At 39.5% G+C, this 13628-nt stretch overlaps 1 protein-coding gene across 4 annotated transcripts in view; it reads right to left on the reverse strand.

Annotated features, from left to right (window-relative positions):
- OVCH2 (ovochymase 2) overlaps positions 1 to 13628 on the reverse strand; it is a 41872-nt gene that overhangs the window by 12169 nt on the left and 16075 nt on the right. For 2 of the 4 annotated variants that reach the window (XM_048948944.1, XM_048948940.1), the window contains exons 2-9: positions 6066 to 6177; positions 4835 to 4944; positions 3970 to 4061; positions 2836 to 3008; positions 2540 to 2635; positions 1800 to 1951; positions 955 to 1150; positions 101 to 124 (exon numbers count right to left, since the gene is read on the reverse strand). In XM_048948944.1, the coding sequence (XP_048804901.1) occupies positions 101 to 124; positions 955 to 1150; positions 1800 to 1951; positions 2540 to 2635; positions 2836 to 3008; positions 3970 to 4061; positions 4835 to 4944; positions 6066 to 6156 (934 nt within the window). In that variant the 5' untranslated portion in view covers positions 6157 to 6177. Of the gene's footprint in view, positions 1 to 100; positions 125 to 954; positions 1151 to 1799; positions 1952 to 2539; positions 2636 to 2835; positions 3009 to 3969; positions 4062 to 4834; positions 4945 to 6065; positions 6178 to 6573; positions 6630 to 7768; positions 7848 to 13628 lie in introns of those variants that run through there. The other 2 variants (XM_048948941.1, XM_048948942.1) reach the window with 2 other exon arrangements.

The following is a 13628-nucleotide window of genomic DNA, read 5'->3' on the forward strand; positions in this document are numbered from 1 at the left end:
ATAAATACGTTTTTTTCTTCACAGATCACACATGAGATTATTTGAGAAGGCTGGTTAGATTCTAATGCAGATACAAAATGTTGAAAAAAACACTACTCACGTGTAGAACTTTTCATTTTCAGATCTAATGAAGGACGGGTAGGGAAGGGAGTGAAAAAAAAAAGCGTTATTACAGTTTCTCATTCACAGTGTAGGCTTTTTTTAACAGTGTGAGGTAGTAGGTTGATACAGCTAGCACTGATGAAAGTTTGAATTCTTGAGGACATCGTGCCTACAGTAAAATATGGCTGAAATCAAAATTGCAAATTCAGCCAAAGCTGGCTTCTAAATAACCAACTCTAGAGAAGATACATCTAGAATTAATAATACATGGATAGGCCTCTCAGTCTGAGCGGCATTCTCTCTGTATATACCTGATGAACTACACATCTCAAGGTAGGGTAGCAGAATCCAACTACCACCTTTTTACCAGGGACACAGAGATGCTAAGCCTGACTGCAGTAACAGTCAAGATTCTTTGCACCAGTGCTATGGTGTAAAAAAGTGGGTAGTGAAACCCAGCATAATGCAACTGAGAACTGACTGCCCATTTCATTTACCAAATCACTTTTGCTGCTCATTGGAGCCAATAATCTTCAGTTACTATAGTAATTTTGGTTAATATTTTTTTTTTCTTGAAAACTCAGTGATCCATTATTGTAAGTTCATATAGAAAAGACATTGCCTTTCTCTTATTTTCCTTTAACTGAGAACATATTTTTCAGAAACTAAACCCTATTCTTTTTTTTGACAATACGAAGGTCCTTTTTTTTTTTCCTAATCATCAGTTGAAGCCAGTTTCTAGTGGGAGAAATATGAGTACTATATCTTGAAAACGGTAAAATTAAATGAAATATGATTATGAGACAGGAAAGTGACAGAGGTGAGAGAGAAATGTTTATAGAGACTTAATACCAGCACTCATATTTTCTTGAATCCAGTAAAGCACTGCACTGAGGTCTGTGAATATTCCAGGAGACCCTCTTTCATAATGTTTCTTCTTCTCATTACCTCTCCAGCCACGAGCACATCCCATCCCCCAGGAAATCACACCAACGAGAATCCAGGCACCGTGCTTACGTTGGCACAAGAGAGGACCCCCAGAGTCTCCCTGTAAGAACCCCCAAAACTCACAGGTCACAAAAAGAGCACGGGTACCACTGAGCTAGCCTTGAAGAGTTTGTTAAGTCGTCTTTTGTAGTGCAGCAATAAACCTGCCACACAGGGAGAAGTCATTTGGAAGAAAAAAAGGAACAAACAAACAAACAAACAAACATTAAAAAAAGACTTTCCTTTTTATTGTGTTTAGTCAGGATTGTGATGACAGGAGAGATGAATTTATTTGTCATTTACTCATGACAAAAGGAGCAAGGGGGCTGTTTGTTTTGCCATTTTAAAATTTTCCCAAGACAAGGAATCATCTTTTTTTCCCTTGCTTTCCAAGGCAGTATTTTCTAACTTCCTGCATACTACGCTAGGAACATTTGTTACTCAATGTTTTTATCAAGTGCTTTGAAGTTTAAAAGCCCTAAACATCACAGCACTGGGATACATTGTGAAGTTGCTGTCAGGAACCTGTTGTGCAATTCACACAATAATTAAAATAGTTTCATGGAATTAAGTGTGTTCTCCCATATAGATGCTTTTAAAGAATTCACACATCGAAATAGAATACAAAATTACATTTATTCATTTAGGCACTTAGAAACTTGAGTTTCTGAGAAACAGTTCAAGTACACAAGGCTCTTTGTTCAACTGACCTGGCAGGCATCTTTTCCTCCATCTGGAAATCCAGCACACAGTATAGTGTCACCTTGGATGGGCTTCTTTAAAGTTGACAATGCTGTTGAACATTCCCTACTATTTAGAATTGGTAGATTGACTTCATATAGAACCTGAGGGAGCACTCCATCTGGAACAAAAAAAAAATTGTTCAAAATGAAATACTGAGTGGTGAACTTTTAATGTCACTGCTAATACACAAAGAAAAACACGCTGAAAACTTGCTCCGTATCTTCCTATGGCTATGAGCATGTTTTGATAAACATACAGTTTTGCATATGTAAACAGTTTTACTTGAATAAATTTCAAAGTGTCTCCAACATAATATACAGGTCCATATATTTTTGTGATCCATTTTGAAACAGTTTACAGATAGACAGAAGTGCGCAGAGATTCGAATTTGAGATTATAAGCTTATTCCCAGTTGACAGTTACTTCTGGTCTCTGTACAGCTTACACAGTCAAGCTCTTAGCTTCAGAAATAAACACTGCATATTGGAACAGAGAGAATTCTAAAAAAAATATCTAAAATTGAGTAAGAAAATCTGACAAGAAAACATTCACTGATCCGAAGACAGTATCTGTATCTGCTTTCTATGCAGATACGGATTTGCTTCACAATTCATTGCCCATTTTAAGAAAGGGAAGAACACAGGAATGAATGACTGACAAAAACACTGTGAAATCAGAATGTCAAAGAAAAATTCCAGTAACTTACTCTCTCTTAAACGGCCCCAGCCACAAGTAGTGCAGATATATCCCGCTTCAAATTTTTCACCTGGATCAGGAAGACATGCCGGCAAAACTGATGAACCTGCCATACATGAAATTTCTTGATAACTATTTGAAAGAGCATCATCATAAAAAAAAAAAAAGTAACAAAAAATCCCATGTTTTATTTCTCACTTTTTAAAAAGGGAATTATTTCTATGGCATTTAAAACCTCATCTATCATTTGATAATTTATTTGTGCTGCTACTTCTTTATTTTAGCCACAGATAAATATGATCTTACTGAAGTTGAAGGTTCCATCCAGCTTAAGAAGGGCTATGTCATAGTTCATCGGCCTTCGTGGGTCAAAGTTTGGATGTTTAATGATATATTTAACAGGCAGTGTCTGCTCTCCATTCTCCCTGATTCTTAAGTCGTGCTCTCCTGCAGTGACGTTCAAATACTTGAGTAGGTTCCTGTAAGAATTGCAAAATAAAAATTCAACTACAGAATCCTCAAAATGAAAGGGAAAATGTAGTTGTTTGTAAACAGAAGAGTTTTACTAATGGTATCTAATACCTTTCATCTTCAGATTTTAAGTATAATATGTGCAGTCAACACGAGTTGAATCAGCCCTACATTAGAAACTGGGAGGTACAAGAACAGTGAAAAAATAAGATTTGCTTCACTCCTATCTGAATTTAAGTGATCTGCTAAAGAACGAGATCCTATTCTTGTGTTTAAAGTTGATTGATCACACTGCTTCTCCATTGGAGGAAGTACAGAAAAAAATCTAAGACCACTTCTCTAGCATTCACAGTTCATGTTTCAAAAATGTTGTGAATCCTGACTTAGGGTTCCTAGTACCAACTCAAAACATAGAATCATCGTAGAATCATAGAATGGCCTGGGTTGCAAAGGACCACAATGATCATCCAGTTCCAACCCCCTGCTGTGTGCAGGGTCACCAACCAGCAGACCAGGCTGCCCAGAGCCACAGCCAGCCTGGCCTTGAATGCCTCAAGGAATTGAATGTCCACAGCCTCCTTGGGCAACCTGTTCCAGTGTGTCACCACCCTCTGAGTGAAAAACTTCCTCCTACTATCTAACCCAACTCTGTCTCAGTTTAAAACCATTAAAAATATTGTAATCACCTGATAATCTTAAGTAGGTTATCATGATATTAGACTTCTATCTACAATTTCAAAATCAGTCTCTATCCAGATTGAAAGGCCATTTATTCTTATTTATGGAATGTTCAAAGGTATTTCTCCCTTTCTGATAAAAAGTGGAAAATGCTAGTTACAAATGAAAGAGCAGCATCCATGAGCAATCTCCAGAAAAAGTCACTACATTATACAAGCTTTTACACTCAACGTTTTTTTGCGCCTGCAGCCTGCTCCACAGTGCAATGTGATCCATGGATCGCATCCATACCTGTCTGCGACGCAGTGAGCTGCCGTGACCACCCACTGAGCAGAAACTATGGTGCCTCCACAGAAATGCTTTTCTCTTCGTTTCAAGGAAACCTGTTTCACATAAAGACATGTTAAATACACAAGATCTTTACATCTGCTTTGACTGCACTTGAGAAAGAAAGGACAGAGTTGTGTACGTAGGTATTCTTTAAAGATTCACATAGCTAAGGTTCATGCAGCACTTCAGTCAAACAGATTTTGATGGCATTCTTATGTTCCTTGAGCATAAGTGATTCTAAACTTTGCTGTCTGCCTTGGTTGTGACTTCATACCTGAATAAAAACAACATACATGTAACAGATACCAATTCACTGAATTACTCAAGATTGTGTAAAGGTTACCAGTAAGTTGAGAATTTTTCCTTTGTAGGTCACTGGGCAAATCAGAGCATGAGAGAGTCTTTGATGTTTATACCACAGTCTTTATCCAATTCGTTCTAAACTTAAAACTCCAAGCTTCATGAGGTATTCCATCGTCCAAACTGCAAGTCTGTGATCCTAGACAATGGTTGGGGTGCTGAGGTGTTCTTTTATTTCTGACCAGTTTCACTCATGCCTCTTTACACAGCCTAATCTAAACACACTCTTTTCAGAACTAATGATGAGATAATAAATGATAAGCAAAGGTTTGTCATAGATCATAACAGATCTATATCCTCTCTGTCTGCTCCACTGAAAAACAGAGCAGAGCTCAGTGATACATTCTAAGTGGAAATAAGTACAAAGTATAACAAAGTATAACGGTTTTCTTCTTTTCTCATTTCTGTAAAAACAAAGAAAGAAGGGCTTTGTTCCGAAGATAAAATCACATTTGCTTCTACAAACCTGCCATGGATGTGAGCCCTGTTTCACCTGGTTCCCCCCAACAATCCGAGTGAAAAGGTTAAAGTCACTCCATGGTCTTGTCTCATGAACTTTCTGCCCACACTTAGGATCTGAGAGGTAAAAACAAGAAAAAGAAGGAATGATTCAATCTGGATTTAATTTTTTCCACTTTTGAGCAAAATACAATTGGAAGACAGCCTGAAACATAGGTCAGGTGCAGTGCCTCTACTAGGGCAGGAACCACAGTTTATAACGAGCTGCCCAGCCTAAATCCACAATGGGATAAGTCACTGCACTGCCATGTGCAAATATGAAGTGAGGAAAGAAAAAAAAGGACCCCAAGACAACATTTTTATACAGAGATTTAGCTTGTACCAAAAAGAATATGGTCCTGTGTTTAAAAATGGGGGGAAAAAATAAAATCATCATTGGTTGGATGAGAAATTTCTATGCAAGCTGCATCACTTTCACCTGTATGGCTCTGTAATGAAGCAAGAGAATGTTGCACGGACAGACATGCTGCTACATGTTGGACTGCTGAAATGAGCAGATTATAATGCTTTAGGTACCGTATCTGTTTTGACAGCCAGAATAGAATTCTGCAATGAAGAAAGTGCTCTGCAGAATTTAGGAAGGAAATCAAGCTGCAAATCTAAAATGGAAGCATAAAATCAGTGCTTTCTTTTCTAGTTTGCTGTAGATCAGTAATTCTTCACAAAGGAAAGAGAACAACTGCAATTTTACTAAGTTTGCCAAAAAGAAGTATATTCTGGATCTTAAGATCCGAGACAACGTAAGGGACGACTCATATTTTGTTTGCATCCCACAGGTAACTTGCCAAATTAGGGCCTTCATTAATCTGTTGCAGTTTTGAGAGTAGTTAATTTAGTTATTTATAATTCATATTTATTTTACTCATTCTGAATCATCAATAAATCAGCCAGAAGTTGCTTGAAAATTACTCATTAAAAATAACATTACATTACAGACTTGGAATGGAATAAAACCAAGGAATTAAAAAAGAGGAATGGAATAAAACCAGGGAATTAAAAACCATACCAGTTATTCTAACACTACCTTGTACCTCATCTACCACCACTCAGGATCAAAATCCCAGTGGGTGAAACTGTTGCAGCTCCTTTGTTTCAGCACTCAGTGCCCTCACTGCCTACAAACAAAACCTTTAGCATGTAGAAAATTGTTAAAGCTAGATGTGAAACTTTGATCCTACCTTTCTGAAGAGTGTATGATACAGCACGGGACTCTGTAATACAAATAACCCCCATGAGGAGTAACAGCAGCTCACTGTTAGTAATGCACATCTTGGGGTTCCAAGTGGCAGTCTGAAAACAAGGAGAGTTTTTATAGTGACAAAGAAGCCCAAATATTGCACCGCAGGAGAACATCAACTAATTGAGGTAGAAGTTACTCATTAATCCAGCCATAGAGCACCTAACTGCATAAGTAAGTTTTTCAAATGTAATGAAGCATGATTCTTTCATAAGACTTAATTCATTACAGAAGTCTTTGCTGTAAAATACCAGCTGAAATTCACCCCCCTCCCAAAACTAGGAGTTTTTTTTTCAAACAACAGAAATAGATATTGCATGCTCTGCTAGCAACACTTAACCAGGCTGACCTAAACACAGAAAAACACATGTGAACAAAGTATCAATTGATATTTGCCCCAACAATTTCTATAGCTCCTGAACAGGCAATACTTCATATTTCCTGCATACATTATATTTAGCCAATTTCTTAGTCTGAGAACCACAAGAGATTGTAATTTGGTTGACAGCACGCTGTGTTGTATGAGACACACAGATAGCTCCTGCTGTACAAAGATAGCTCTCTGCATCACAGTATGTTTTTTTTTTCTTCAGAGAAGCAGTGTTATCTCTCCTTTTTTAAAAGCAATCAAGGAGGTCAGGGCTTAGCTTTTTAAAAACATTTCAATATTTCAGTATTGCTGCAGTCAGCAGCACCAGTTCCAACTCACTTGGATGACTAAGTTGCATTTTAATAGCAAATTAAGTGCAAGTCTCCTAGAAGGCTGTCTGAATCCTAAATAAAGAACAAACTAGCAGTTACAGTAAGAGATTTGAAACAGAAACCATAAGATAACTTACCTTGTGAATTTGCCACTTAAAAGTTTTGTCTCATCAGTTTTAGAATAGGATCACAGAATCACAGAATCACAGAATAGGATAACAGAAGGATAATAGAAACCAACTTTTACCCCAAATAAGCAAATTCATAGGAAGCAATAGAATACAAAATCTGTCATGGAAAACATTGCTGTTATTTCTGCTGTTATAAATATACAAAACTTCTTTAGACTGAAGTTTTCCTACTGGTCTTGCAGAGACATTTAATTCTGCAACTTCCAAAATCTGCATCACCAACACCATTTCAGACAGACAAGATCACCTGTAATCACAAACATTTTGAAAGCTGCTTTCCTTCATTAATTCCTCTGTGTTTTGCAGGGACAAAACAAAAGCCTCAAATCCCCAGTATCAGTTCTGTATACTGCAAAGTTCTCTGATTATCCACCACAGTGACATCCCTTGGAATGATGCCATCCAACAGGATGATGTGAAAGAAAGAAGAAAAAATCTCAGCAATGATGCTGTGCAAACAACACCTGTCTGATCATTGACAAGAAATACAAACATCTGGTCCACTGGCAAATGCAGAAACAATCATTTCATTTCAAATTTATGGCAGACAGGCAACACTTACTGTGCAGCAGCCCAGGAGATCAGGAAGAAAAAGCACAGAATGGCATGTTCTGTACAACCTGCCTCTTGCCTGGGAGACAGGCTTTCCTGTCTAACTATTCTTTGTTCTTTTCATTTTATTCTTTTTAATCTTTCTCCCCCTGAAGCTATCTTCACACAGTATGCACAGACAGAGGCAACAATGATTTACCTATTTCTCTCACTAGCTTGCTTCTGTTGCTCCTAAAACTCACAGCTTTGGCAAGCAGCACTGCCAGCATCACTCCTGAAACAAAGGCAAAGGTCAAATCTTACGACAATCCCCAACCACCCACCTACTCCGAATCCCAGTGTAGGGCTGGCCTCGTCCTGTTAGCAGCTCATATCTTTGCACATTGCACAGGTTATTCCAAAAATAATTTATTTCCATGGAAATTACAACAGATACAAAGAGCACAATAACACTATTTGATAGAGCAAATTCATCTACAAAACATTTTTCAATATAGTCACCACCACTACCTATGCATATTGCCAGCAATGAACACAAGCCTGCATGTCACGCTTGTAAAAGTCTATACCCCTGGAGGTGACCTATCTTCATCATCACCACTGTTGAAACAGCCAGTGTGTCACTGCACTCACATTCACTGGTTGGTCTCTACAAATGTAGAGATAAATACCTTTAGAGCGTTGATAAATATCAATGGGTGACATTTCTTCATGCATGAAGGAATTCAATTCTACACCTTTGCTTCATTCATACTTCCATGTCAGTGCCATCTGTCACACAACAACATGTAACAGAATACTGGTGGGAAGGTTCTAGTTCTACTGCCATACCACCAACATCCACCTCTGACATCATGGGCCAACACAATAAAATAGGAGGCATTACTTTCAGAGGGGCCCTTGTAATTGAATACCTTAAGGACCCCTTTGCTCTTCACCACTGACAGGACCAGAATGAAAAATGTGTTTTTAAGGTTCACTGATCTTCTGAACTTGTTACAAGGCCACTGCTAGAAAACCAGAAAACCTATTTATTCTATAAAATTAATAATTTTGTATCTTAAAAAAAACATAATTGATTAAATATTATGCTTTATGAACGCTTTCATATATATACATTTATGAATCCAGTAGTTCCTGGGAAATAGAAATCTAGTGAAAGCAGTTTTAGTTTTAATTTAGTTTTAATAGGGATTAAATTATTTAAATTTTGATAGTTTTACATTAATTTCAATTTTCAAAGAAATTTATTTTATACCAATTTAGATCTACTGTAATTCCAATCACTTGACACATATCATGCCTCTTTCCGATGTAACAAGAAAATCCAGTTTAACTCTCAAAATCCTATCATTTTTGTAAAACAAGAGGCATTTAATATGCATACAAAGACCTGAAAAGAATAATAAAAGAGATCATTCAACTTTAATATACTTACAAACAAACAAATTACACATAAAAACAGACACACTGAGAATGATTAACTTTATGTTCACTTGTTTCAGACTAAGACTTCATCTTATTTCAAAGACCGTGCATTGGATGGCTACAAGGTCTTCAGAAGGGATAGATGAGAAAGAAAGGGTGGTGGTGTGGCCCTTTATATTAAAGACAGTCTTGATGTTGAAGAGCTTGGGGTTGGGAATGACAAAGTAGAGAGTCTATGGGTAAGGATCGTGGGAAGGCCTGTAGAGGTGACATCTTGGAGGGGGTCTTTTATAGACCATCTAATCAGGATGAAGCGATGGATGAGGCATTCCATGAGCAGCTTGCAGAAGCCACGCAATCTCCAGCACTTGTTCTTGTGGCAGACTTCAGTTTCCCTGATATATGTTGATAATATAATATAGCACAGAGGAAGCAGTCCAAGAGGTTTCTAGAGTGTGTGGAAGGTTGCTTCCTAATGCAACTGGTAGGAGAGCCTACGAGGGGTGTTGCCCTGCTAGATCTGCTCTTCACTAACAGAGAAGGACTGGAGGGAGAAGGGTGACCAGCAAAACTACTATCTTGAACTTCCAGACAGAGGACTTTTACCTGTTCAGGACACTTGTAGCACGGGTCCCTTGGGAGTCACTTCTTAAGGGTAAAGGGGCCCAGGAAGCCTGGACATTCCTCAAGATGGAAATCTTAAAGGCACAAGAACAGGCTGAATGTCATAAGGAGAGCTGCAGGAGAAGACCAACATGGGTGAGCTGAGAACTACTGTTGAGACTCTGGAAGAAAAAGGGAGTTTATGTCCTCTGGAAGAAGGGACAGGCTGCTTGGGGAAATTACAAGGAAGTTGATAAGGTATGCAGGGAGGAAATTAAGAGGGCAAAAGCCCAACTTGAACTCAGATTGACCACTGCAGTAAAAGAGAATAAGAAATCCTTTCACAAACATACCAACGGTAAGAGAAGAAAACCAAGGAGAATTTCCATCCTTCACTTGATGCAGCAGGGAATGTGGCCGCTGAGGACAAGGAGAGGGCTGAGGGCCTCAACGCCTTCTTTACATCTGCCTTTAATAGGCAAACCAATTATCCTCCGGGCATTTTATGCCCTGATCTGGAAGTCTGGGATGCTACTCAGAATATACCTCCAGCGATTCAGGTGGAGACAGTCAGAGAGCTCCTTCTCCACCTGGACGGTCACAAATCCATGGGACCGGATGGGCTGCACCCTCAGTGCTGAGGGAGCTGGCGGGGTGATTGCCGAGCCGCTCTCAGCCATCTATCAGTGCTCCTGGTTAACTGGAGAGGTCCCAGAGGATTGGAGGCTCGCTGATGTGACTCCCGTCTTCAAGAAGGGCCATAAAGAGGATCCAGGGAATGACAGGCCTGTCAGCCTGGCCTCGGTACCAGGGAAAGTCATGGAGCAAATCATCTTGGGTGCGATCACATGGCATGTGTGTGGTGTCCAGGGGATCAGGCCCAGCCAGCATGGCTTCATGAAAGGCAGGTCGTGCTTGACCAACCTCATCTCCTTCTATGACTGGGTGACCAGACTGGTAGATGAGGGAAAGGCTGTTGATGCAGTCTACCTAGACTTCAGGAAAGCCTTTGACATGGTCTCTCACAGGCTTCTCCTGGGGAAACTGGCTGCCCGTGGCCTGGACAGGTATACCCTTCTTTGGGTAAGGAACTGGATAGAGGGCTGTGCCCAGTGGCTAGTGGTGAATGGAGTGAAGTCCAGCTGGTGACCCGTTTCAAGTGGCGTCCCCCAGGGCTCGGTACTGGAGCCCATCTTGTTTAATATCCTTATTGATGACCTAGATGAGGGGATTGAGTGTATCCTCAGTGAGTTTGCAGATGACACCAAGCTGGGAGGTGGTGTTGATCTGCCTGAGGGTAGGGAGGCCCTTCAGAGGGATCTGATAAGCTGGATTGCTGGGCTGAGGTGAATGGGATGAGGTTCAACAGGGCCAAGTGCCGAGTCCTGCACTTCCACTTCCAGGGCTACCAGCTGGATGACTGTGAAGAGAAAAGGGACCTGGGGCTGTTGGTTGATGCTCGGCTGAACATGAGCCAACAGTGTGCCCAGGTGGCCAAGAGGGCCAATGGCATCCTGGCCTGCATTAGAAATAGTGTGGCCAGCAGGAGCAGGGAGGCGATCATCGCCCTGTATTCAGCACTGGTGAGGCCATACCTTGAGTACTGTGTTCAGTTCTGGGCCCCCACTACAAAAAAGACACCGAGGCCCTGGAGCATGTCCAGAGAAGGGCAACAAAACTGGTGTGAGGGGTATAGAGCACAAGTCTTACAAGGAGCAGCTGAAGGAGCTGGGATTGATGAGGAACTGTGTGATATGGTTTAGTAACTTGTGGCAGCAATGGTAGTGGAAGGACAGTTGGAGTAGCTGATCTTGCAGGTCATTTCCAACCTTGTGATTCTATGATTCTATGAAAAGCTGAAGGCATTCCCTCCTTGAAATCCTCTTTTCCCAGAATTAAAACATTAAATAATTCAGATACTCACAAATATATTTCCCCTTCTACAAATAGTCTCATCTTGGGAGTACCATGCCATTGTATCTCACTACACTTTCAGTTTCTGTGGTTGGGATTTGTGTACTTTTTGACCAGCAAAACTCATTTGCAAAATTATTTTGACCTCTTGCTTAATACAAACAACAGAACCTCATCTCAACATTCGCACATCAACCATGGAGCTCCTAGTCAGGCTGTTTTTTATGGTTTACAAATATAGCAAGGTTTGGCAAACATTGTTTAAAACTTTAGAAAACTAAAATTTTGCTACAAAATGCTCATAATGCTATCCATTAATTTTCCAGAAAGATTCATACCAATGTTTTTTCAGTTGTTAGGTCACTTTTGGGAAGCCAAATTTTGACTGAAAATTAAGCAAATTAGTACTTCAGAAATGGAGACAAGTTTTCATCTAAGACTATTCTGAATTTACTGAATGTCCATTTATTAATAAAAACAGTGCTAATGATTGATTGCTACTATACCAACAACAAACAGTAACTGTTGAAAATGCAAAAAAAAATACTTTTCAAGTGATCCAAAAATTAAGATGTCTTTCACACTCCTGTAGGTTCATGGCTGCTTTAAACTAACACAAGTTTAGGCTGCTACCAGAAGGGCAGCTGCACCAGTCTCCAATGGAAGCATTTGTTGCTGCTCTTTTGTTTGTGCTAGTCTCAGATCTGGTCAAGCTGTGTGGAGAGCTAAATATTAATCTTTATTCATGCACCTGCATTTCCATTTATAGCTAGACTGGTTTCTTGATCAAAGCTGTTACTCAGAAATTAAATGCTTGTACCAACGCAATGAAGAATTAATGCATGCACTAGACAGATCAGCTCATTCTTTTCCATTCCTCTCTCCACTTACAGTTTAAAATACCCAAACCAAGCAGGAAACTGGATTTTATTATGACTTCTTATCTGGTTCTGGATAGCAATTGCACCTCAGCTAAATGTCCAGCAACACTGAAGTATCAACCACCACACTGGAAATTACAAAGCCCTTTTTCTTAAGATGTGAAGATCCTTGAAAGAACAAAGCATCATCATAATTTTTCAGACAGATAACAGGAATTAGAAGGTACAGTCACCCTATATCTCCATAGCTCAAAGAGGATAGTTACTACCACCCTTGCACTACTTACACCCACCCCTTACCCTCATCTATCAGATTCCCTTAGATGCAGACTACATTCTAAGACTCTGTGCTTTAAGCATATCCTCCCATGCTACTGTGTGCCCATTACAGCACAACTGAAAGGGACAGTGTTCTTGCTTCACAGAGAGACGCTCAGTTAAGCTTTATTGCTTCTAATTAACTAAAGCAAGAACTCAGAGGGAGCAGTAAAGCAAGAAAGGTTAGCTTTAAACAGTGTTTTTACTTCTATTACACTCTCCTAAATTCTTGAGCTGATCCGTCAGGGCACAAAACAAACTGTACAATATCAAGTTCCTTCAAAAGAATGCTCAGCAGAATAAAAGCCCACAGAAATTCCACAAGACTTTTTTCCCCAGGTCATTTGTTCTCCAGATATAAACATTTCCCACACAAAGATAGAGAGAAGCTTTGGAAGAGAAATGCATTAAGCTCTTCTTCGTGAGGCAAAGCAAAGCAGAATAGTTGCTATACTAGACAAAAGCAATTGGAAATCAAGAACCAAAGGAAACCACACCTGCTAGCATTTTCCTACTTTTCACAATAGCTCTGTTTTCCTGCTCTTAGAACCCAGCAGTACACAAGTATCATAGTCATAGGCTCGGTTATTTGTACCTGCAGTAGATAATACTGTGAAATACATTTTTACTTAGAAGCTAAGCCTTCTTACTGATAGTGATTTTATCTTCCAAAATAAACAAGAACAAAATCTAACAAGATGAGCAATGTCAACAAATGTAGTAGTCGTGTGTGCTAAAAAAAGCACATGTTAAGATAGAGGCCTAAGCTTTCTTTGGATGGGATTCAGTATTACATCAACAGCATAATTGATAAACTGGGAAAGGACAAAGGAAGAGAAAGGGAACAGGACTGTGCTTAGTTTACTGCATGCAGTTGCAGAACTTGCAATATTCAAAGATTGCCATACATACTAA

The sequence above is a fragment of the Lagopus muta genome, chromosome 6 (genome assembly GCF_023343835.1).
Source record: "Lagopus muta isolate bLagMut1 chromosome 6, bLagMut1 primary, whole genome shotgun sequence".
NCBI classification, from domain to species: domain Eukaryota; kingdom Metazoa; phylum Chordata; class Aves; order Galliformes; family Phasianidae; genus Lagopus; species Lagopus muta.